Source organism: Vanrija pseudolonga, chromosome 6 (genome assembly GCF_020906515.1).
Source record: "Vanrija pseudolonga chromosome 6, complete sequence".
In the NCBI taxonomy this organism is placed as follows: domain Eukaryota; kingdom Fungi; phylum Basidiomycota; class Tremellomycetes; order Trichosporonales; family Trichosporonaceae; genus Vanrija; species Vanrija pseudolonga.
In genome coordinates this window covers 2,334,644-2,353,891 of record NC_085854.1, presented here as the reverse complement: position 1 = coordinate 2,353,891, position 19,248 = coordinate 2,334,644, and the positions used below count along the sequence as shown (strand labels likewise).

At 61.5% G+C, this 19,248-nt stretch overlaps 7 protein-coding genes across 7 annotated transcripts; 4 read left to right on the top strand and 3 right to left on the bottom strand.

Moving 5' to 3' along the window:
• Window positions 1-292: 292 nt before the first annotated feature.
• Window positions 293-3,113, top strand: AGL2 (Alpha-glucosidase 2). Its single transcript, XM_062775268.1, has 4 exons — window positions 293-1,297; window positions 1,335-1,476; window positions 1,515-1,734; window positions 1,771-3,113. The coding sequence occupies exons 1-4, from the start codon at window positions 317-319 to the stop codon at window positions 3,050-3,052; spliced, it is 2,625 nt and encodes an 874-aa protein (XP_062631252.1). The 5' UTR covers window positions 293-316; the 3' UTR covers window positions 3,053-3,113.
• A 213-nt stretch (window positions 3,114-3,326) lies between these two features.
• Window positions 3,327-3,939, top strand: LOC62_06G008725 (uncharacterized protein; the record flags this gene model as incomplete). Its single annotated transcript, XM_062775267.1, has 3 exons — window positions 3,327-3,333; window positions 3,445-3,582; window positions 3,638-3,939. The coding sequence occupies 3 exons, from the start codon at window positions 3,327-3,329 to the stop codon at window positions 3,679-3,681; spliced, it is 189 nt and encodes a 62-aa protein (XP_062631251.1). The 3' UTR covers window positions 3,682-3,939.
• Window positions 3,940-5,337: 1,398 nt separating this feature from the next.
• ubp21 (Ubiquitin carboxyl-terminal hydrolase 21) lies at window positions 5,338-9,909 on the top strand. The gene is made up of 11 exons (XM_062775266.1): window positions 5,338-5,657; window positions 5,808-5,892; window positions 5,989-6,130; window positions 6,190-6,359; window positions 6,410-6,602; window positions 6,653-6,761; window positions 6,800-7,124; window positions 7,160-8,104; window positions 8,152-9,281; window positions 9,328-9,457; window positions 9,495-9,909. Exons 1-11 carry the CDS (start codon window positions 5,655-5,657, stop codon window positions 9,602-9,604), a joined length of 3,342 nt encoding a protein of 1,113 aa, XP_062631250.1. The 5' UTR covers window positions 5,338-5,654; the 3' UTR covers window positions 9,605-9,909.
• Window positions 9,910-10,460: 551 nt separating this feature from the next.
• On the bottom strand, window positions 10,461-11,569 carry sec66 (Translocation protein sec66). Its single transcript, XM_062775265.1, has 3 exons — window positions 11,431-11,569; window positions 10,882-11,277; window positions 10,461-10,825 (listed from the first exon to the last, which is right to left on the bottom strand). Exons 1-3 carry the CDS (start codon window positions 11,522-11,524, stop codon window positions 10,551-10,553), a joined length of 765 nt encoding a protein of 254 aa, XP_062631249.1. The 5' UTR covers window positions 11,525-11,569; the 3' UTR covers window positions 10,461-10,550.
• A 349-nt stretch (window positions 11,570-11,918) lies between these two features.
• Window positions 11,919-13,993, top strand: Rep (Rab proteins geranylgeranyltransferase component A). The gene is made up of 3 exons (XM_062775264.1): window positions 11,919-12,229; window positions 12,375-13,109; window positions 13,226-13,993. Exons 1-3 carry the CDS (start codon window positions 12,159-12,161, stop codon window positions 13,965-13,967), a joined length of 1,548 nt encoding a protein of 515 aa, XP_062631248.1. The 5' UTR covers window positions 11,919-12,158; the 3' UTR covers window positions 13,968-13,993.
• A 160-nt stretch (window positions 13,994-14,153) lies between these two features.
• H4.1_2 (Histone H4) lies at window positions 14,154-14,701 on the bottom strand. The gene is made up of 2 exons (XM_062775263.1): window positions 14,578-14,701; window positions 14,154-14,522 (listed from the first exon to the last, which is right to left on the bottom strand). The coding sequence occupies exons 1-2, from the start codon at window positions 14,658-14,660 to the stop codon at window positions 14,294-14,296; spliced, it is 312 nt and encodes a 103-aa protein (XP_062631247.1). The 5' UTR covers window positions 14,661-14,701; the 3' UTR covers window positions 14,154-14,293.
• A 255-nt stretch (window positions 14,702-14,956) lies between these two features.
• On the bottom strand, window positions 14,957-19,128 carry TRAPPC8 (Trafficking protein particle complex subunit 8). The gene is made up of 5 exons (XM_062775262.1): window positions 18,914-19,128; window positions 18,694-18,852; window positions 16,385-18,655; window positions 15,379-16,345; window positions 14,957-15,342 (listed from the first exon to the last, which is right to left on the bottom strand). The coding sequence occupies exons 1-5, from the start codon at window positions 19,059-19,061 to the stop codon at window positions 14,964-14,966; spliced, it is 3,924 nt and encodes a 1,307-aa protein (XP_062631246.1). The 5' UTR covers window positions 19,062-19,128; the 3' UTR covers window positions 14,957-14,963.
• Window positions 19,129-19,248: the final 120 nt, after the last annotated feature.

The window sequence follows — 19,248 nt, the reverse complement described above, 5'->3', positions numbered from 1 at the left end:
GGCTGAATAGGCGCGTCACAGAAAAAGGCTCCCGAACAGGAGTTGAGCCTTATTCAGTCGGCGTCTCGGCGGTGAGCCGTGTCATTGTCGGCGCCGAAACCCCGTCCGGGCCACAGTCGGCCGTCCGGTGCCGGAGTACGGGTCGTCGGACCGTGACCGGGGCCACCGGTGGCCGTCATTGTGGAGAGACATGGCAGGAGGTTGTTATTGCGGGCAACTGCGAAGCCCCAGACTTGTCGCGACTGCTACATAACCATCCCCGGCACGACCGGTACGGGTATCCGCACCACCACAACGACAAACCACCTACCCCACAATGGTCTACGTCGAGCGCGAACTGTCGTCGTTCCAGCTGCCCGCCGGCGCACCCGCAGCCGGCGCGACCGCCACCTCCTTCTCGCTCGTGTCGTCGCCCAAGGCACCATACAAGGACTTCGTCTACACTCTCGAGTTTCCCCTCGCCAACGCGCTCCGCGTGACTCTGACTGGTCCGGACCGCCCCCTTCCGCCGCATGACAACGTCGTGCTCAAGTACACGCCTGTGCCGTTCACCATCGCGCTCCTCAACGAGCGCACGTGCGAAGCTGTCATCCCCTTCCCCGAGGTTGGAGCGGTCGACCTCGACGGCGCCAACAAGAAACGCGAGCTCCGCCTCAACTGGGCCGACTCGATCCTCCTCGAGATCTGGGAGGACGATGGCGCGGGCAACAAGGTCCGCGTCTGCGGCGACCTCTCGGCCAGGTCATATGCGCTCACGGAGCACGGCGTGATGCGCCACTGGTGGATCGAGCGGGACAACCTCCATCTCGGACTTGGCGAGAAGGCCGGCCCCATCGACCTCACGGGACGCAGCTTCCAGATCACGGGCTCCGACTCGGCATGCTACGACGCGTACGAGACCGACCCGCTGTACAAGCACACGCCGTTCCTCATCTCCACGCCAAGGGCCGAGGCCGGTGGCCAGCCAAGGTCGACCTACGCCATCTACCATGCGACCAACTCGAATGCGCTGTGGGACATTGGCCGCCACCATGACGACCCCTGGGGCTACTTCAAGACGTTTACCCAGGACTGGGGAGGACTCGAGGAGTGGTACCTCCTCGGCAAGGGCGTCAAGCAGGTGACGCGCACGTGGGCCGAAATCGTCGGCAAGCCCATGCTCGTCGGCCGCGACTGGCTCGGATACCTTGCCTCTGGAATGGGTCTCGGCGAGAGTGACGAGCCGATTGCGCAGGAGCTGCTGTCCGAATGGCCAGAGCTGTGTAAGAAGCATGACATCCCATGCTCTGCTATTCATGTAGGTGGACGAGGGCATACATTGGCTCACCTCTCAGTTCTCGTCTGGCTACACTGTCGACCCCGAGACTGGCAACCGCAACGTGTTCACGATGAACACGAAGAGATATCCAGACTTCAAGGGGCTCGTCGGTGGCCTTCACAAGGCGGGTATCAAGGTTGTCCCAAACATCAAGCCTTGTGAGTGGCGTCCCTCTTACCGACCCCGCTGACCACAGATATGCTCAACATTCACCCCCAATACGCCAAGGTGCATGACAACGACGGCCTGTTCTGGGACGACCACGTCAAGGCACCTGCGCAGACGCGTATCTGGTCCTCGGGTATCGGTTGCAACGGCAAGGGCAGCTGGGTTGACATGACGAGCGCCACCGGACGTCAGTGGTGGGCTGATGGCGTCAAGAGCCTGATCGACGCCGGCATGGACGGCATGTGGAAGTGAGTACGTGGTAAGAGTGCCGTCTAACCTCCCAGCGACAACAACGAGTACTCGCTGCACGACGACGAGTTCCTCGCGCACAACGACTTCCCTCACCAGTTCGCCTCGCCAGCCGCACCAGGCAACGCCAAGGTCGGCCTCCTGGGCCGCATGATCAACACCGAGATGGTCGCCAAGACTTCTCACGACACGCTGCTCGCCGCCAACCCCGATCGCCGGCCGTACGTTCTCACGCGCTCGGGTAACGTCGGCGCGTTCAAGTACGCCTGTGGTACCTGGACGGGCGACAACGAGACGAGCTGGAAGAACCTGCGTGGTTCGCAGCCCATCCAGCTCAACTGCGGTATCTCGCTCATGCAGTCCACTGGCTCGGACATTGGCGGCTTTGGCGGCCCCCTCCCCTCTCCCGAGCTCTTTGTCCGCTGGGTTCAGCTCGGCGTGACGCACGCACGATTCTGCATTCACGCGTTCAAGCCGTCCAAGGACGACCCCTCTGGGGCGTCCGCCACCAACACGCCTTGGATGTACCCCGCTGTCCTGCCCCTCATCCGCGACGCGATCAAGTGGCGCTATGCCTTCCTCCCGTACTTCAACTCGCTCATGTGGGGCTCGCACGACGACGCCGAGCCGACCAACTCGTGGCTCGGCTGGGGAGACTTTGCCTCCGACCCCAAGGTGTACACCGACGCCGTGCTGAACGGGTTCGACGCATGGATCGGCGCGGGACAGCTGCTTTCCGCACCAGCGCTTTTCGAAGGCGAACTCACGCGTACCGTGTACCTCCCCAAGGCGTCGGCTTCGGACGAGTCGCTCTACTTCGACCTGCACGCCCCCCACGGCCGCCACGTCGCCGGCTCGACGGTGACCATTGCCACGCCGCTCGAGCACATGGGTCTCCTCGCGCGTGAGGGCGCCGCCATCCCAATTGGCAAGGACTACCACACCGTCACGCAGCGTACCGGCCCGGCGCGTACAACGCCAGACGGCGTTGACATCGAGCTGGAGGAGGAGGGCGGCGTTGTCGGCCTCGACGACTTCCGCGGCGTCCTTATCTTCCCCGGCGACAAGGGCAGCCACACGCGCACCTGGACCGAGGACGACGGTATCTCGCGTGCTCCCGGCCGCGCCGACATCCAAATCACGTACACTGCCGCCGAGGAGATTGCTGTCGAGGCAAAGTTCACGACGCACGACTTCAAGCCCCTGTGGGGCCGCGAGCTGCACGTGTTCCTCCCGGTGGGCGATGTGCGCAGCGTCAAGGGTGGCAAGAAGGTGGAGCGCGACGGGCGTGTCGCGTACGTTGTCGAGGTGTTGTAGCATGATCACAAGATCACAAGTAGAAAGTAGCAGGACAATCAATGCAAGGCATTGCAACGGGCTTGCAACGGGCAGAAGGTGCCTCATTGTTTAGGATCTCTCCGGCCAAAATACATTTACGTAAGAATTCCATGTGCCTTAGAATGCCTCGCTGGAACAGGTCGAACACGGCGAGCACCTGACTTGACATTGACGACGCGACGACGACAGAACAAAGGCAACACAACACGACCCATCACACGCTCGTTAACCACACCCCAGGAAACACAACACAATGGTAAGTCGTCGCAGCGTTGGGCGGCACACGCCGGCGCCGAGGCGCGCGAGCCCCTTCCCTCACCCCGCTCGCCCTCGCCCTCGCCCTCGCTCACCCACCCAGCCAACCGCCGCAGACATCAAGCGCAAGAACGCCAACTTTGCCGCGCGCGCACAGGCGGGCAAGAAGACGACGCGCCCGTCCAAGACGCTCCAGAAGCGGAGCGCGACCAAGTGGCTTGTTGGGACGATGCTGTTCCTCGTCGTTGGCGGAAGTGAGTGCGCGTGGGGCGGCGTGATGGAGGGTAGTAGTAGCTGACACGTGGGCAGCTGTCGTCGAGCTCTTGCGCCTCATCTTCCTCGGCACTCTTTGAGCGGGTTCGGCGTGAGAGGGATGGACGGGGGAGGCGGAGGAGCGAGGATGAAGGAGGCTGACCGACACGACACGACGTGGCGACCGAGACCGACGTGGCGCGGATATGGAGGCAGCAGGCGACGGCGACTCTGGCGGTGGGCAACGGCGACGGTGACAGTACAGCGACAGCGACAGCGCGGCCGCTACCCCGACTCCGACCCCAGCCCCCGCCCCACCCAACACGACTCATGTGTTGACACTGTAGTACTGTATACCCACTTGCATTTCAACTACAAAGACTGTACAATATCCGCGCTCCTTCAATCGACACTGACCCACAGCACGAAGCAAGAGTCGCGCCGAAATCCATGGAACGTGGCCGTCGTGTTAGAACGGTTTCTTTCTCCTCCGCAAAATGAAAGCTCTGGCCGGAAGGGGCGGCTAGTGCTCTTCAGTGAGCGGGGATGGGGTGGGAGTGGATGGGTGGGGAGGCGGACGTCAGTAGGGCCCTCGGCCTTGCTCGTCTCGAATGCAGCGCGACAGCTTGTCTAAGATTTTCATTCATGGCATGGCTAATGCGTCGTCAGCACTACTCCTCTTCACAATCAAGAAAAGAGAGAGGTGGAATGGGAGGTATCAGATACCGTTGAAGTGTTTACGCGCATCTCCGAAGAAAATTGCACAGTGTGAATACGATTAGGAAGTGTTTATCATCATAGAAGATGCTGGGGATGGGGGAAGGGAGGGAGGGAGAGAAGGAAGAGAGAGAAGAAACAAGACTCACCAGAAACAAAACGGACCATGTGTCGAATGTCTGCTAGAGGATCGGTAGAGTTGGGCGTACGCACCACCTCATCTTGATCCCAAGCACACCCCAACCGTGCCCCCAGAACGGGAGCGGTGGGAAGACATAGGCCAGCAGCCGGCCAGCCCCCAAAACGGGGGCGGCCTTCGCCGAGCCCACAGTGGGTGGTGCTCTTCCACGGGTTGACTCATACGACGACCAATCGCACACCGAAAGGGTGGCGGAGGACGCGCTGGGGAGCCCGTACCCGACTCACCAGGCATAGGCAGAGCCCAGGGGCCCAGTCAGCAGAGCCGGCCAGCACATGTGTCCTCCTGGTCGCGGATCTAAGAACCGCGGGTTGGGGTGAAGGGGGGGGGGGAGGGAAGAGGAAGGGGAGGGGAGCTAGGAGGGGGATGAGTAGCGGCCACCAGACGATCGCAGGAACGACTGCATGCTGGAGATGCTGGGATGTCGAGGTCAGAAATGGGTTAGAGTGAAATGGTGTAGAGAGGAGCAAGAAGATGCTTGTCCAAGTTTTTGTGTCAATCCGGCGACGTCTGGTGCGAAAGGCCAGCGGATGCGCCGCCACACGCATGGAGTTAAAGTTAAATCCGGGAAAATGCTCCCGTCGCTCACCGTACAGTGAGGCATGCAGGCATGCGCGTCGCAGGGCGAGCTTCGTATTAGCTAGATCTAATGATAATTGATTCCGCTAATGTTGATTGACCCTTTACTAATTGACGGTTACAACAGCCGCCTGGTGACTTGTCGCCGCCGCCCACCGCCCTGCCTGCGCGCCCACCGCCGCCGACGACGTTCGCTACCCACTCGTCGACCCCGCTGCTCGCTCGCTCGCTCGCTCGCTCACGACATCTCCACTACTCGGCCCGTCATCCTTGTACCCCTTCCTACAACCAACCCTTCTCTCTCCTCTCTCTCCCTCCCCCCCTCCGCCACCCCCGCCCCTGTGATTGCGATCGCGCCTCTGGTTCTCACCTCCCTGTTTGTCTTGTAGCACGAACAAACGAGTGGTGCACAAGGCGTCGTTCAACAACGCGTCACTCCTCTCCCCCCCCCCCCCCGTCTGGCCCATTTCGTGCTTGATAACCCACACCTTGTTGTCCAACAACAAGCACCTCCTTTGCTCAAACAACAACCTGCATCACCCACACCCCGTACCCTCCCCTACAGGGGTGTGATTCACCATGGTACGTGCAACCCAGCATCATCCTAAGTGGAGCGCGCCCGCCAAACCAGTGCGCAACCAACTCAACTGCGGTGCAATGAGCTTGGAGCCCACGCGCCCCCCCCCCCCCCCCCCCCGCCAGCCGCTTGGGTCGTTCGACTGACATGCCCAGCAGCAACAGAACGACGTTACGGACATTATCATTGACGAGAGCCCGGCCCCGCTCGAGGTTGAGGAGCTGCCAAACGTCCATGACTGTACGTGCACAGCAGCGCGTCATCGGCCGGCGGCGAACATGAGCGGGCCATGACGCCGACCGATACCAACAAGGAAGATGCTGACACTCGGCTTAGATGAGGCCTTTGCGGCCAAGGCCATGCCTGACCTGGGCCTTGAGATCGAGGACTTCCAGTCTCAGACCTGGCGCATTGAGAACTGGAGCCAGCAGCCCAAGCGCCTGCAGGGCCCGGAGTTCAGCTGCGGTGGTCACAAATGGTGAGAACAACCGGCTACAACGGGCGGTTACGCGTACGGCTTGCTGATGATGCTTGCAGGCGCATCCTCCTCTTTCCCCAGGGCAACGCCAATGGCCAGCCCAATGACATGGTCTCCGTCTACCTAGACTACGCGAATCCCAAAACGGCCCCCGAAGGATGGCACGCCTGCGCCCAGTTCTGCCTGGCCATCTCGAACCCTTGGGACCCAACAATCCACAACTCGAGCCGTAAGTGACGCCACTGGTGCCATTGTTCTCGGTCTGATCAATCATTGTAGATGCCCACCACCGTTTCGTGGCCGAGGAGTGCGACTGGGGCTTTACGAGATTCGCCGACCTGAGGAAGTTGCACACGGCCGACGCCGCCAACGGCAAGACGCGCCCGACTATCGAGAACGATGAGGTCGAGATCACTGCGTTTGTCCGTGTCCTCAAGGACCCAACGGGTGTTCTCTGGCACAACTTCGTCAAGTGCGTACCTTGATCACCGAGCTGATGGGGCTTTGCTGACTCATTGGTAGCTACGACTCGAAGAAGGAGACCGGCCACGTTGGACTGAGGAACCAGGGGGCAACCTGCTACATGAACTCGTTGCTGCAGTCCCTCTACTGCACCAACTACTTCCGCCAGGTATGCTACTCGCCAGCTTATCGTGCTGATCACCTCAGGCCGTGTACCAAATCCCTACCGACCAGGATATCCCATCAGAATCTCTTGCCTTGGCACTGCAGCGTGTCTTCTACCACCTCCAGACGTCCAACCAGCCTGTTGGAACAACCGAACTGACAAAGTCGTTCGGATGGAAGTCGCTCGACTCGTTCATGCAGCATGACGTCCAGGAGTTTAGCCGCATTCTTCAGGACAAGCTCGAGGCCAAGATGAAGGGCACACCAGCCGAGGACGCCATCCCCAAGCTCTTCAAGGGGCAGATGAAGAACTACATCAAGTGCATCAATGTTGATTTCGAGTCGTCTGTCATTGAGGACTTCTATGGTGGGTGTATGGGACGGTCGGTGCTAACAGTTCAGACATTCAGCTCACCATCAAGGGTCTGAAGAACCTGCGTGACTCCTTCCGTGACTACGTCTCGGTCGAGACGCTGGATGGCGACAACAAGTACCATGCCGAGGGCTTTGGCCTCCAGGACGCCAAGAAGGGTGTCATCTTCAAGCAGTTCCCTCCTGTGCTTCACCTCCAGCTCCGTCGCTTCGAGTACGACGTTGAGAAGGACGCTCTTGTCAAGATCAACGACCGCCACGAGTTCCCCTTCGAGATTGATCTCGCAGAGTTCCTCGACGAGTCGGCGGACCGCTCCGTGTCGCACGTCTACAAGCTCCATGGTGTCCTCGTCCACTCTGGTGACCTCCACGGCGGCCACTACTTTGCGCTTATCAAGCCGGAGAAGGACGGCCGTTGGTTCAAGTTTGACGATGACCGCGTTACGCCCGTTACCGACAAGGAGGTCCTCGAGGACAACTATGGCGGTGACATGCTCAACGGTCTCGTTCCTCCCCACCAGCGCACTCAGGCGCGCACCCTCAAGAAGTTCACCAACGCCTACATGCTGGTTTACGTCCGCGAGACGGAGCTTGACACCATCCTCGCGCCCTTCACCGAGGCCGACACTCCTCCTCACCTCAAGGAGCGCCTTGATGCCGAGCGCGAGCAGCTCGAGGCCAAGAAGCGTGAGAAGGACGAGCAGCACCTGTACCTCACCGCCAAGGTCATCACCGACGAGATCTTCAAGGCCCACCAGGGCTTTGACCTTGCCTCGTTTGATGACAAGAACCTTCCCGCCACGGAGCTTCCCACTTTCCGCGTCCTCAAGAACGAGACGTTCGCGAGGTTCAAGGAGCGTATTGCAGGGTACTTCAAGATTCCTGAGCGTGACTTCCGTCTCTGGGTTCTCGTCAACAGGCAAAACAAGACTATTCGTCCCGATGTGCCCATCACGGACGAGGCAAACAACCAGAGTGAGTTGCCCTCGCGCATTGTATGGACTTGCACTGATACACTACAGCCATGGAGTTCATCCGCAACAACATGGCTGCCCGTGCCGCCGACTTGCGCCTGTACCTCGACTACAACCCTGACCACGCCAAGTTCAATGCCCAGCACGCCGACCCGAACAACCAGCCTATCATGATCTTCCTCAAGTGGTTCGACGTCTCGAAGCAGACGCTTTACGGCGAGGGCAAGTTCTTTGCCAACAAGAACAGCAAGGTGTCGGACCTCTACTCTGAGATTCAGGAGAGGAAGGGCTGGCCATCGTCGACCCCCATCAAGCTGTACGAGGAGATCAAGGCCGGCATGATCGAGGGCATGAAGGTCAAGCAGACCTACTACCAGAACGAGATCCAGGACGGTGACATCATCACCTTCCAGGTTGACCAGACGGAGAAGGAGGTCCAGGACCGTGAGGCCCAGTCGCTCTACTCGAGCGTGCCTCAGTTCTACGACTTCCTCCAGAACCGCGTCCTCGTGCAATTCAAGCCCAGATATGACGACGGCACCAACCCCGAGGGTAGCGAATTCCAGCTCATGCTGAGCAAGAAGATGAACTACGAACCCATGGCACACCGTGTTGGCGACCACCTGAAGCACGATCCTCTCAAGCTGCGCTTCACATCGTCAAACCCCCAGTCTGGAGCGCCCAAGGCCGTTATCAAGCGGGCCTTGAACCAGAGCGTTGCCGACATCACTCAGACCAACTACTACAGCCAGCACCCCAACGTTATCCTGTACTACGAACTGCTCGATATCAGCATCATCGAGTTAGAAACGAAGAAGTCGCTCAAGGTTGTGTGGACTGGCCGCAACAACAAGGAGGAGTCGACCCACTCGTTCCTGTTGCCCAAGCCCAGCACATTTAGCGATGTCGCCGACCACCTGTTGCGAGCAGTCAAGTTGCAGCCTGGTGGATCGGGTAAGATTCGTGTGTTTGAGGCCTCGAACGGTGGCCGTCAGCAGCGCGAGCACACGTCTTCGGAGCTGATCGGCAACCTGCCCGACCCCGCCGAGCTGTTTGCTGAGGAGATTCCTCTTGAGGAGATCAATGCTGGTGACAACACCAAGATTGTCAACCTCTTCCACTACTCGCGCGACCCAACCAAGACGCACGGTGTGCCTTGCAAGTTTGTTGTCATTGAGGTGAGTAATTGGATCGGGAGGAACAAGGCAGGTCTAACTTTTACAGGGCGAGAAGTTCTCGGACACCAAGGCGAGGATACAGGAGAGGATCGGCGTTTCGGACAAGGACTTTGCCAAGTACAAGTTTGCCCTTGTCCAGTCGACCGTCTACAAGCAGCCCTCGCCAGTGGAAGAAGGTATGTGTGCATGTTGGAGCCGGACTGACGGTTCTAGATGATGTGCTGTATGACCACAAGTGGGCGGCGGACGACGCATTGGGCCTTGACCACCTGGACAAGAGACCCAACAAGGTCAACGCCGAGAAGGGTATTGTCATGCGATAGGGGAAGAGATACAGGTTGAGAGAAGCGACAGCGAAGAGCGCCTTACGTCCATCACATGTTTTCACTTTCCAATCATACCCCGCACACACTGCCCTTCTTGTCCCTTCGTTCCGCCTCTGCCTCGCCTGCCCGTGCCCCGGTCGCCCAGCTGCCGACTTTGTCTCGGGAGACAGCCATGAGCCTGGAAGACAGAAAACAGCTGTTACTGCTGGCAATATGTGGCTGAACCTGTGGCTGTGGACACCCTCCCCCCCCCCCCCCCATCCGTCAATACCGTGTTTGTACCGAAAAATGGAGAAGAGATCATATCAACGACGTCGGAGTCGGAGCGAGTGGGAGCGTGGCGGGGCGAGATTCGGATCGAGGCGGCATGATTGTCTATGCGTAGCCCGATGCGTGCCCTGGCGTAGGGCCCTATATAGGGGCTGTTAATAGGACTGGCCCGAGATCCAGCGTCATGATACCGGCGGCATCGGCGTCCGGTAAGGTGCGAGGCAGGTGCTTGTCGGTGCGGGCAGTGGTGTGCAGCATGTGCAGCCGCCTGCGGCATGGGTGCTGGCTGGCTGGTAAACGATCCTGCAGCTCCTGACTATGGGATTGACCGCGTAGGCAGTGTGACCATGTGGTAGCTTGCAGTGGTGGCCACCGACCGACACGTCCGAAGGCTGCTGCTCTGCCCAGGGCCGCTTGGGTGGCGTCCGGCCGGATCATATCTAGTCGAGTTTGGGTGCAAGAAAATCGAGTCAAGGCTGGCAACCTCCACGTGAGTTCAGGGTCCGGTGATGCAACCCGGCTCGTACACCGCATGGTGACGTCTGGCGCCTGGCTCGGCGTAGCAGGTTCTCTTCGTGGCTCGACAAAGTGTGGATGTTAATGCATGGGGGGAGACTGAGACGTGCAGTATGTGGGGGTATACTCTGCACGAGAGGATGATAAGCTACAGTTTTTACTTTTTCTTGCCCGCGGCCTTGAGAGCCTTCTTTGACGGGGTGTTTGTGGCATGCGTAGTGGTGGCAGACTTGGACGGGGTGGACGCGCCAGAGTGGATGGGCGAAGACGACTCGACAACAGGGGGAGTAGTGGCAACATTGGCGGCGGTAGCGGGTGAAGGAGAACGGACAGGAGAAACGGAACCGGGGGAGCGCTGCTGGGCGTTGGCAGCGAGCTGGGCCTGGACGACGGGGAGACCGAGAAGCTTGGCGCGGAGGCTGAGGCGCTTCTCTGTTGTCGGTGTCAGCGACTGTGTGTGTGTGGTGTCCATGTGCCATCCAACTAACCCTCAAGAGCCTTGACCTTGCCAATGTTGATAACAGTGTCGCGGGTGCGCTCGGCGTGGGCCATCTCCGAGGCCGTGGCAAAGATCATGGTGCCCCAGCCGTTACGGAACGTGTTGGCCTCGGACACGACGTCGACAATCTCGGCCTCGAGCTCCTTTTCGGCAGCAGCAAAGCGGGCCATGGTATCGTCGCCGACGAGGCCGCGCTGATGGAGGCCCTGGAGCGTCTGCTTGTCCTCCTTGATGCGCCAGATGCGCTTGACGTCGGCCGTGGCGCGCACGAGGAGAGCAGACTTGAGCATGCTCTCGGGCACGGGCGGCTCGGCACCGAGCAGCGTAATGTAAATGTCGCGGGCGGGGTGGGCGGGGAACCATGGCTCAAACGACGTCTTCTCAGCTGCAGGCGGATGTGTAAGCGGGGGTGCTTTGGGTTGATGGATGCAGCAGCAGTGGGCGTGTGCCAGCGCCAGTGCGAGCGCCTTTGGCTTGCTACACTGGCACTGGCTTATCACCACTGTTGGGTGCAATTTGGCGTCGTGTTGACACTTACCAGCTCTACGGCGCCTATAAATGCGCGAGAAGATTGCCAGTGAGGTGACGAGCACCGTAATGTAGGCGATTGGGACTGCGAGAGACGTGGCCATGGCTGTTGTTCGTTGAGGTGGGGGTGGGTGGTGAGTAGAGTGCCGTGCGGTTATATAGTGGCGAGGGGGGGAAGAGGGAATCACGATGCTTGACGACTCGACTGTCGTGGCGTGGCGTGCGTGGCGGCCGCCGCTGGGCGCTGGCGCGCTGGGTGGGAGGCTGCCTGGGCGGGAGTCTGACGGATTAGGGGGAGGTAGCTTGAAACGAGTCGATTCAAATCTGGGGGGAGTCAATAAGTGGCAATCCTCCACCCCAGCCCCGACTAGCCCGACTCACTCGGGGGCCCTTGGCTTGCGTGGGCGTGCATCGGCCCGCCAGCCCAGTGCAGGCAGCCCCTCCCTCCGCCAGGCATCCGGCCCAAGGCGTCATTGTCTGTCTACTCGACTCCATTCTCTATCTCCCCCGTTAATCCCAGCCTACAGTCAGCCAGCTGTCCACTCTACGCGGCCCCGGAATTGGACACAACGGCCCAACTCCAATCCGACTCGGTGACCTCAGCCTTCCGCCATCGGCCGCAAGCGATCAGGCGAGCAGACGAGCAGGCAAGCAAGCGCCCAGTGGAAATTACATACCGCGCGCCCAATACCGACTCCCAATCTGCATCGATAACACCACCGCCCTAACCCCAACCCCATGGAGCTCGAGTCGGACAAGTACGACGTTATCGTCCTCGGGACGGGGCTCGCAGAGAGCATTGCTGCTGCGTGAGTCGGCTAGCTAGCTAGCTAGTCGCGGACGAGTGCCGCGCTCGAGCAAGCGTCGGTACCCCGTCGTCGTTGATCCGACTTGATTTCCAAGTCGTGTGCTCGTCACCATTGCATCGTCTATTGACTAGAGCTGATGCCCCAGCGCGCTCGCTAAGGCTGGCAAGTCGGTCCTCCACCTGGACGGAAACGAGTACTATGGCGGCGATGAGGCTAGCCTGACTCTCGACGAGCTGGCGACGTGGGCACAAGCGCGGGCCGGTGCGCCAAGCACGAGCAGCGCAGCCCGCTCAGACTCGTCAGACTACCTGCGCGCTCAGCGGATCCGCTTCACCAACGCCACCACCACAGCTCTCACGCCAGCGCTGCAGGCCAACCGCCGGCGGTACGCCATCTCGCTGCAGCCGGCGCTCATGCCGAGCCGGGGCGCGCTGGTCACCACGCTCATCTCGAGCGACGTGAGCAAGTACGTCAGCTTCCGGCTGCTGGACGGCGTGTCCATCTGGGAGGACGGGGCCGCGCGCCGCGTGCCAGGCGGCAAGGAGGACGTGTTCCAGGACAAGTCGGTGTCCCTGCTCGACAAGCGCCGGCTGATGAAGGCGCTCATGTTCATCGGCGGCGAGTTTGAGGACGAAGAGCAGCTCAAAGGCCACGAGCAAGACGGTATCCTCGACTTTCTGACTGCTGCGTTCGCGCTCCCCCCGCGCCTGGCAGCAGCAGTAACGTACGCCATTGCGCACGCGTCCAGCCCGGCCGACCCGGCTCTCGCATCCCTCGTCCGTGCACGCCGCTATCTCCGCTCCATGGGCCGCTATGGCCCCTCTGCGTTTCTGGTCGGGCAATACGGCGGTGCCGGTGAGGTCGCACAAGGCTACTGCCGGTGAGTGTAGTGGACGACTTTTTCGGATCCGGAAGCAACATTGCTTTCAGAATGTGCCACAAACGTCGAGCCCACTGCGCAGCCCCACTCTACGAACACAACGCTGACGCACACAGCGCATGTGCAGTATTCGGCGGGACGTATGTGCTTGGCCCGGAGGCCATGCCCGAGGCGATCGGGGTGGAGGATGGTGGGGTGACGGTCAAGATTCCCGGCCACCCACGACCACTTTCAGCCGGGCATGTGGTGACGAGCGACGATTTCCTCCCGCCGTCGCTCGTGCCAGTGGCTTCTTATGGGACACGCACGACAGCGCGTGGCATCGCGGTGGTCACGTCGCAGCCGGGCGTGCTCAAGCGAGCACCGCCACCCGACGCTGACGAGGACGAGGCGGTGCCCGAAGACGATGACACGGGGGTGGTCGTCTTCCCGCCAGTTGACGGTGCGCCGCTCGCCCGCGCGCTCATCATGGGCGAGGGAACCGGCTCGTGCCCCGCCGGCCAGTGGATCGTGTATCTCTGGACGGAGGCGGGTGTGGGCGACGACGCGAAGGCCAAGCTGCAGCCGTTCCTCGAGCGCCTGGTGCCCGGTGGCGCGGTCTTCGAGTCGTATTACCTCGAGCATACGGTTGAGTCAGCTACGGCGGCGGCAGTGACGACGTCAACGTCGTGTTCGCCACCAGGGCTCGTCCGACTCGAGCGATACACTGGTGGGCAGACCCTGACTGAGGCATTGGACTTTGCCGCCGATGCCGGCCGCGCGGCGTTCGACGCTGTTCTCGGCCCCGGCGAGCACGAAGGGCAGGGCTTCTTTGAGAAGGCCGGTGGTGATGAGGAGGAGGCAGGTGATGACGAGTAGGTGTGCATTTTGTAACATAGCCATGGCATTGCATCGTTGTGAGCAGTGGTGGCACGGTGGCGGGGGTGTCCGGATCATTGGGACATTTGATTTTCGGCGAGCGCCGCCGCCACTACCGCGGTTGACTCCACCACCATCAGTCAGTCTTTCCATTCCATGTGCAACTGCAACTGCAACACGCGATCATCAAACAGCACGGGCGTCGCATCGGCCTACAACTGCGCCGTCGCTCCAAAGAGAATGCTAACAAAAACGAAGAGGGCCGAAGCCGCGCTCTGGCCGATGTGGAGACGAAGTGACACGCAACGATACGACGACGAAGTCGCTTAGGCGCCGAAACCGTAGAGGGTGCGGCCCTGGCGCTTGAGGGCGTAGACGACGTCGAGCGAGGTGACAGTCTTGCGCTTGGCGTGCTCGGTGTAGGTGACCGAGTCGCGGATGACGTTCTCGAGGAAGATCTTGAGGACGCCACGGGTCTCCTCGTAGATGAGGCCCGAGATACGCTTGACACCACCACGGCGGGCGAGACGGCGGATAGCGGGCTTGGTGATACCCCTGTGGGAGGTGTTAGTGGACGCAATAGACCAAGTGGTGGTGGTCCTCGACGCACTGGATGTTGTCACGAAGAACCTTGCGGTGACGCTTGGCGCCGCCCTTGCCGAGACCCTTGCCGCCCTTTCCACGACCAGACATGTTGTAGTGTTGTTAAGTTGGGGGGTGGGGTGAGAGAGAGAGAGTGTGTAATACAGATACAAGACGGGGATGGCTGTGGGCCTTTTATTGTCGTGTGCTGCTGGGGAACAGCTGGGTGGCTGATCAGGGCAGACCACTAGGCACTCACCTGATCCCCGTGTGTTTACCGCCCAGCCGTGTTTATTGGATCACATCACGTGACTTTTAGTGATCTCACCAGGATCAAATGGATCACGTCTGATCTCGGCAACCAATCCCCACACGGCCCATGCGACAGCCAGCAGCAACGTACACGATGCATCTTCATGCCTGGATAACCTCGACAGTAGAGAGAGGCGCGATTGATGACCACGAAACACGTGGCGACCATGCCACAGTAGCATCGTCATCGCCATCACTTGGCGCAATGTCGGCTGGGTCACCATCGCCAGTCTCTCCAAGTACCTCCCATCCGCCGAAGCTCACCAGCCCGCTCTCGACGACCCACAGGCCGGCCTCGACCGTCGCGCTCGCCCCGGGCGCCAACGCACCGCGGTGCGCTAACGCGCCAGTGTATATTGGCGGCCTGGGGAACGACGACGCGAAAGACTGTGCTTGTGGGCCCGGGAGCCGGAGGGCCCATCGCGCCGACAGTGCTGGCGACCGGTTCTGCACCTCGATCGTCACGGGCAACACGAGAGATCTAGGTGTCAGCGCGTGAAGGAACGATTCAACTTACCCCTTGCTGAAGTCGTGCTCGACGCGTCCAGCCTTGGCAGAAGGCACGCGTGCACGAACCACAATCGGATCCTCTTCGACCGCGTACACGCCGTCCACGACAGAGTCGACCAACGCGCGCCGCAGCCGCCCAGTCTCCTCGTACATCGTGCGCTTGGCCGCACCCGACTGCGACTCGATATCGCGCCGCAGCCCCTCGACGATGCTGAAGCGCGGGGCGGGGAGCAGGCCGTGCACGGCTGCGTGGCCTCGCCGCTCACCCTGGGACCAGGAGAACGCAAGGTCGAGGTCCAGCGGGTCAAACAGCGGGACCACGCGCGGAACGAGGTCCTTGGGCAGCGCTCCAAAGTTCTGTGCAGCGAAGCGGTAGCGGTACCGCCGGCGAGAGATGAGGTAGCCCGAGTCAGCGTCGGGGACGGTGAGGGTGACGGATGCCGGCTCGATCGGCGTGAGCGCGTCGTAGTTGTGCTGGAGAACGCGACCGAGATTGGCGACCAGAGATGGTTGGCCCAGGTCAGGTGTACTGGCGCCAGCTGTGGAGACGGGCACGACGGTGCGCAGCGTCTGGTTCGGGTACAACGGTCCAGCAGGCGCGGGAGTCGACGTGACCTTCCAGTGCTGGCTTACAGGAGTAAGCGCGCTGAGCTCGAGCGGCAGCGCCGAATGGCTCGTGACCTGGACATTGAGGAGGACGCCCTGCCGACCAGGCGTGACGTCCGTCGAGATTGTGAAGAGCTTCTTGACGTCCGAAGCGTGCGTCAGCCGGGCACCGCCGGCCGCGCCGCCGTCGACCGTGGAGAAGACTGCGAGCGCCAGCAGCTCAACCGGACCCGCGGACGGCGCCGTGAAGCGGACACCGACGTCAGCCGTGTCCCCAGGCGCTATCGTGCCCGGGTACAGTGTCAACGGGGACCTTGGCTGTATCGTATTGGATATTGATGTGGGGGTATCGGTATGCTGGGTATCTTCTGCGTCGCGTCAGCATTGAATTGGTACTACCAGCCCACCTTGTAATGTAAGGATTCCGTATACGTTGGTCACCAGCTGAACGTTCTCGACAGCGAGTGCGCCGCGGTTCTGTAATTTGATTTGCGCTTCCACGACCTCGCCCTCGTACAGCGACTCGGGGACGCCAAACATCTCGATGGCGACGCGCGGGCTCGATGCCTCAACATGCACTGTGAGCGTCGTGTCCTTGGCGTACGTCGGCGTCAGCCGCTGCGCCTTGGTGTTGTTCAAACGGCGACCACGGCGCTCGAGCGACTCGACACATGGGAAGAAGCGGTGGAAGTTGAACGAGGCGGCCTTGGCGGTGAAAGTGCCAGCTGCCTTGGGGGTGACGGCGAGGGCAATTTGGCGCGTCTCGTACGGATCGAGTTCGATCTCGTCAATCGTCTCCACGTCGAGAGACTCTGCGGGGTCGAGAGACACGGTCACGTTCGTGAGCACCAGCGGCGAGTTTAACGGGTTCGAGGCCGTCAACTCGATGTGGAACGTCTCGCCGACGGAGGCGACGATTCGGGATCGGTCTGGAAGCAGGCTCATGGGCTTCTTGCCCTTCCTGTCCCAGTGACCGAGGGCGCGCGAGTCGAGGTCAGACCATGCCTCGCTCGACCCGCGCGATGATGCCTCGGCCGGCAGCACAATGCGTGTTTTGGCCTTGTTGAATACTGGCGTTGGGAGTCGGAGCTTGTCCTTGGCGGCCTCGAGCTGCTCTGGCTGGGCCGCGAGGTGCTCGTAAGCGAGAGCCATGTCCTCGAGCACCATGCCCTGGTGCTCTGCAAAGTGCGTGTCTTTGCGCTGCATCAAACGCAGGAAGTGCTCGACAGCGAGGTTGCTCTCGCCGAGGGTGTAGGCCTGCCGGCCAAGCGAGTACTCTATCCGGTCGTTGGCGGCCGTCCACGCGGCGCCACGCATGATATCCGATGCGCGCTCGAGGCAGCGACGCGAGTAGTGCTTCAGACCGGCCTTCTCGTAGCGCCTCGCCGCCATGACGAGGTGGAACGCTTGCCGTCTGTGGCCGCGGTTGCTCTTGCCGCCCTTGGTGTCTGCACTGGCCGCCTCCTCGATGAGAACGGCACAGGCCGCCTCGTCGGCCTCGCCCGCTGCTCGCACGAGCGCCGCACCGACGCCACGCCACTCGTTGATGGCTTTCCACGCCTCGTAGTATAGCACCGTGATGCGCAAGGCGTCGAGCTGAATCTGGATGGCTGGCGGACGGCCGAGATACGTCAACACCGACTGCTCCAGCCATGCAGAGATGTCCGAGTGTTGCAGGTTTGTGAACGGTGTTGGTCGGCCAGTTGGCGGAGTGTTGGGCAAGAAGTAAGGGTGCGAGAGCAGCTGCGAGAGGCCAAACATCTCTGTCGCGGCTGACGCGTACCGGAATGCTCGGTCCTGGGTGTAGTCGCGCCGCAGCGTATCGTACACGCCCGATGCGTATCGGTAGTCTCGGAGCATGAACGCAAAGTCGGCGAGACGGCGCGAGAGAGCGTCGGTCGAGTTGGCGGGGTAGTAGCCCTTGATGGCGTTGTATCCTCCCCCGCCTGTGGGTGCGGGGCTCTGTGGCCGGCTGCCAAACAGCTTGCGGCCGGCGCCAAACAGCCTGCCGGTGAGACCGCGCTTATTGGACTGGTAGGCCTCGTTCCACTCGCGTACCCTGGCCTCCATCCACGGCACGAGGCTCTGGACAACGAGCTCGCGCACGAGCGCAATGAGGCGCTGAATGTCCTCGGGGCTAAGCCTTGCCGCGTACCGCTTCGTGCTCTTCTCCTCTGCGTCTGCTTCCCCCGCGACAGTCGACACGGGACTCAGGATGAATGACGACATTGTCGACGCGTACAGTTGGGACAGGGCGGACGGGTCGTCGTCGTCCTTGGGCGGCGGGGTTGGCACTTCGGAGTGCGGCGTCGCATCTGGCGTTGGCAGCTTGGGCAGGTCTTTCCTGCTGTTGATTACCAGGAGGGTCGAGTGGGGTCCGTACGACTTCTTGACGGCGGCCAGCAGCTCATTCGCTGCTGTCAGGTCCTCGCCGCGCTTCGAGACGTCGTGCACGACGACGAAGAACTTGAGCACCTGCACGCCGTCCATCCACGGCGCCGCTTGCGCGCCCGTGCCGACCCCCTGGCCGTAGAGCCGTGTCAGAGTAGCCAGCGGGTCCGGCGTCGACGTCGACACGGCGAAGAGCACGCCGACGGGGTGGTTGAACGTCTCGTACGGCACGAGCGGGCGCGAGGCGAGGAGCAGCGCGCGCGTCAGCGCATAGTGTTGTTCCTCCTCTGGTGGGTCAGCGCGGCGCTATCTCTTCCACACCCACCAGGCTTGAGCTTGCCGACGCCAGATCCGATCAGGTCGACCACAAGCTCGGGGTTGGGCGACGCGAGCTGCGGGTTGGCGTACACTGACGCATAGGACACGAAGCGGAGGGGAAACGTGGGGTGGACAGTGGGCGTGAGGGTCGTGGAGAGGATTGACACTGGGCAATGTTAGTCGATCTGCACACTACGGCCTGCCTGGGCCCGTCATCAACAACCCACCCCGGTCGGTGCCGCCCTCCCAAGGACGGAGGAGCTCGTCGAGCCCTGTACACCCGTTGGCTGCGCACGAGTCGGCCACATCGTCCGATGAGAGCACGGCCACGCGCGGGGACAGCGACTGGAGGATGGACAGGGGCGGCGCGGGCATGGTGCGGCGGCGGCTGGAGCTGTGTGGGCCGTTGTTGCTTGCCGCTTGGTCGTCGTTGTCGTCGTCGTCGTCGTCGTCGGTGTGAGTGTGGTGGTGGTGTTCGGTGCGATGGCGCAGACGGACGTGGTCGACGTCACGGCCCGCCGGTCAGGAGCCAGCGACTGCCCAGCCAGCGACTCTGCCGCGA

Coding starts and splice junctions, on each gene's coding strand:
- AGL2 (XM_062775268.1), top strand. CDS start 317: ATGGTCTACGTCGAGCGCGAACTGTCGTCGTTCCAGCTGCCCGCCGGC. Junction 1,298..1,334: donor TCCCATGCTCTGCTATTCAT/GTAGGTGGACGA, acceptor CTCACCTCTCAG/TTCTCGTCTGGCTACACTGT. Junction 1,477..1,514: donor TGTCCCAAACATCAAGCCTT/GTGAGTGGCGTC, acceptor CGCTGACCACAG/ATATGCTCAACATTCACCCC.
- ubp21 (XM_062775266.1), top strand. Junction 6,603..6,652: donor CTCTGGCACAACTTCGTCAA/GTGCGTACCTTG, acceptor ACTCATTGGTAG/CTACGACTCGAAGAAGGAGA. Junction 8,105..8,151: donor GGACGAGGCAAACAACCAGA/GTGAGTTGCCCT, acceptor GATACACTACAG/CCATGGAGTTCATCCGCAAC.
- sec66 (XM_062775265.1), bottom strand. CDS start 11,524: ATGGCCACGTCTCTCGCAGTCCCAATCGCCTACATTACGGTGCTCGTC. Junction 11,278..11,430: donor TTATAGGCGCCGTAGAGCTG/GTAAGTGTCAAC, acceptor ATCCGCCTGCAG/CTGAGAAGACGTCGTTTGAG. Junction 10,826..10,881: donor CAAGGTCAAGGCTCTTGAGG/GTTAGTTGGATG, acceptor CACCGACAACAG/AGAAGCGCCTCAGCCTCCGC.
- Rep (XM_062775264.1), top strand. CDS start 12,159: ATGGAGCTCGAGTCGGACAAGTACGACGTTATCGTCCTCGGGACGGGG. Junction 12,230..12,374: donor GCAGAGAGCATTGCTGCTGC/GTGAGTCGGCTA, acceptor CTGATGCCCCAG/CGCGCTCGCTAAGGCTGGCA. Junction 13,110..13,225: donor GTCGCACAAGGCTACTGCCG/GTGAGTGTAGTG, acceptor TGACGCACACAG/CGCATGTGCAGTATTCGGCG.
- H4.1_2 (XM_062775263.1), bottom strand. CDS start 14,660: ATGTCTGGTCGTGGAAAGGGCGGCAAGGGTCTCGGCAAGGGCGGCGCC. Junction 14,523..14,577: donor GTTCTTCGTGACAACATCCA/GTGCGTCGAGGA, acceptor CACCTCCCACAG/GGGTATCACCAAGCCCGCTA.
- TRAPPC8 (XM_062775262.1), bottom strand. CDS start 19,061: ATGCCCGCGCCGCCCCTGTCCATCCTCCAGTCGCTGTCCCCGCGCGTG. Junction 16,346..16,384: donor CGGAATCCTTACATTACAAG/GTGGGCTGGTAG, acceptor GACGCGACGCAG/AAGATACCCAGCATACCGAT. Junction 15,343..15,378: donor GAGCACGACTTCAGCAAGGG/GTAAGTTGAATC, acceptor GCTGACACCTAG/ATCTCTCGTGTTGCCCGTGA.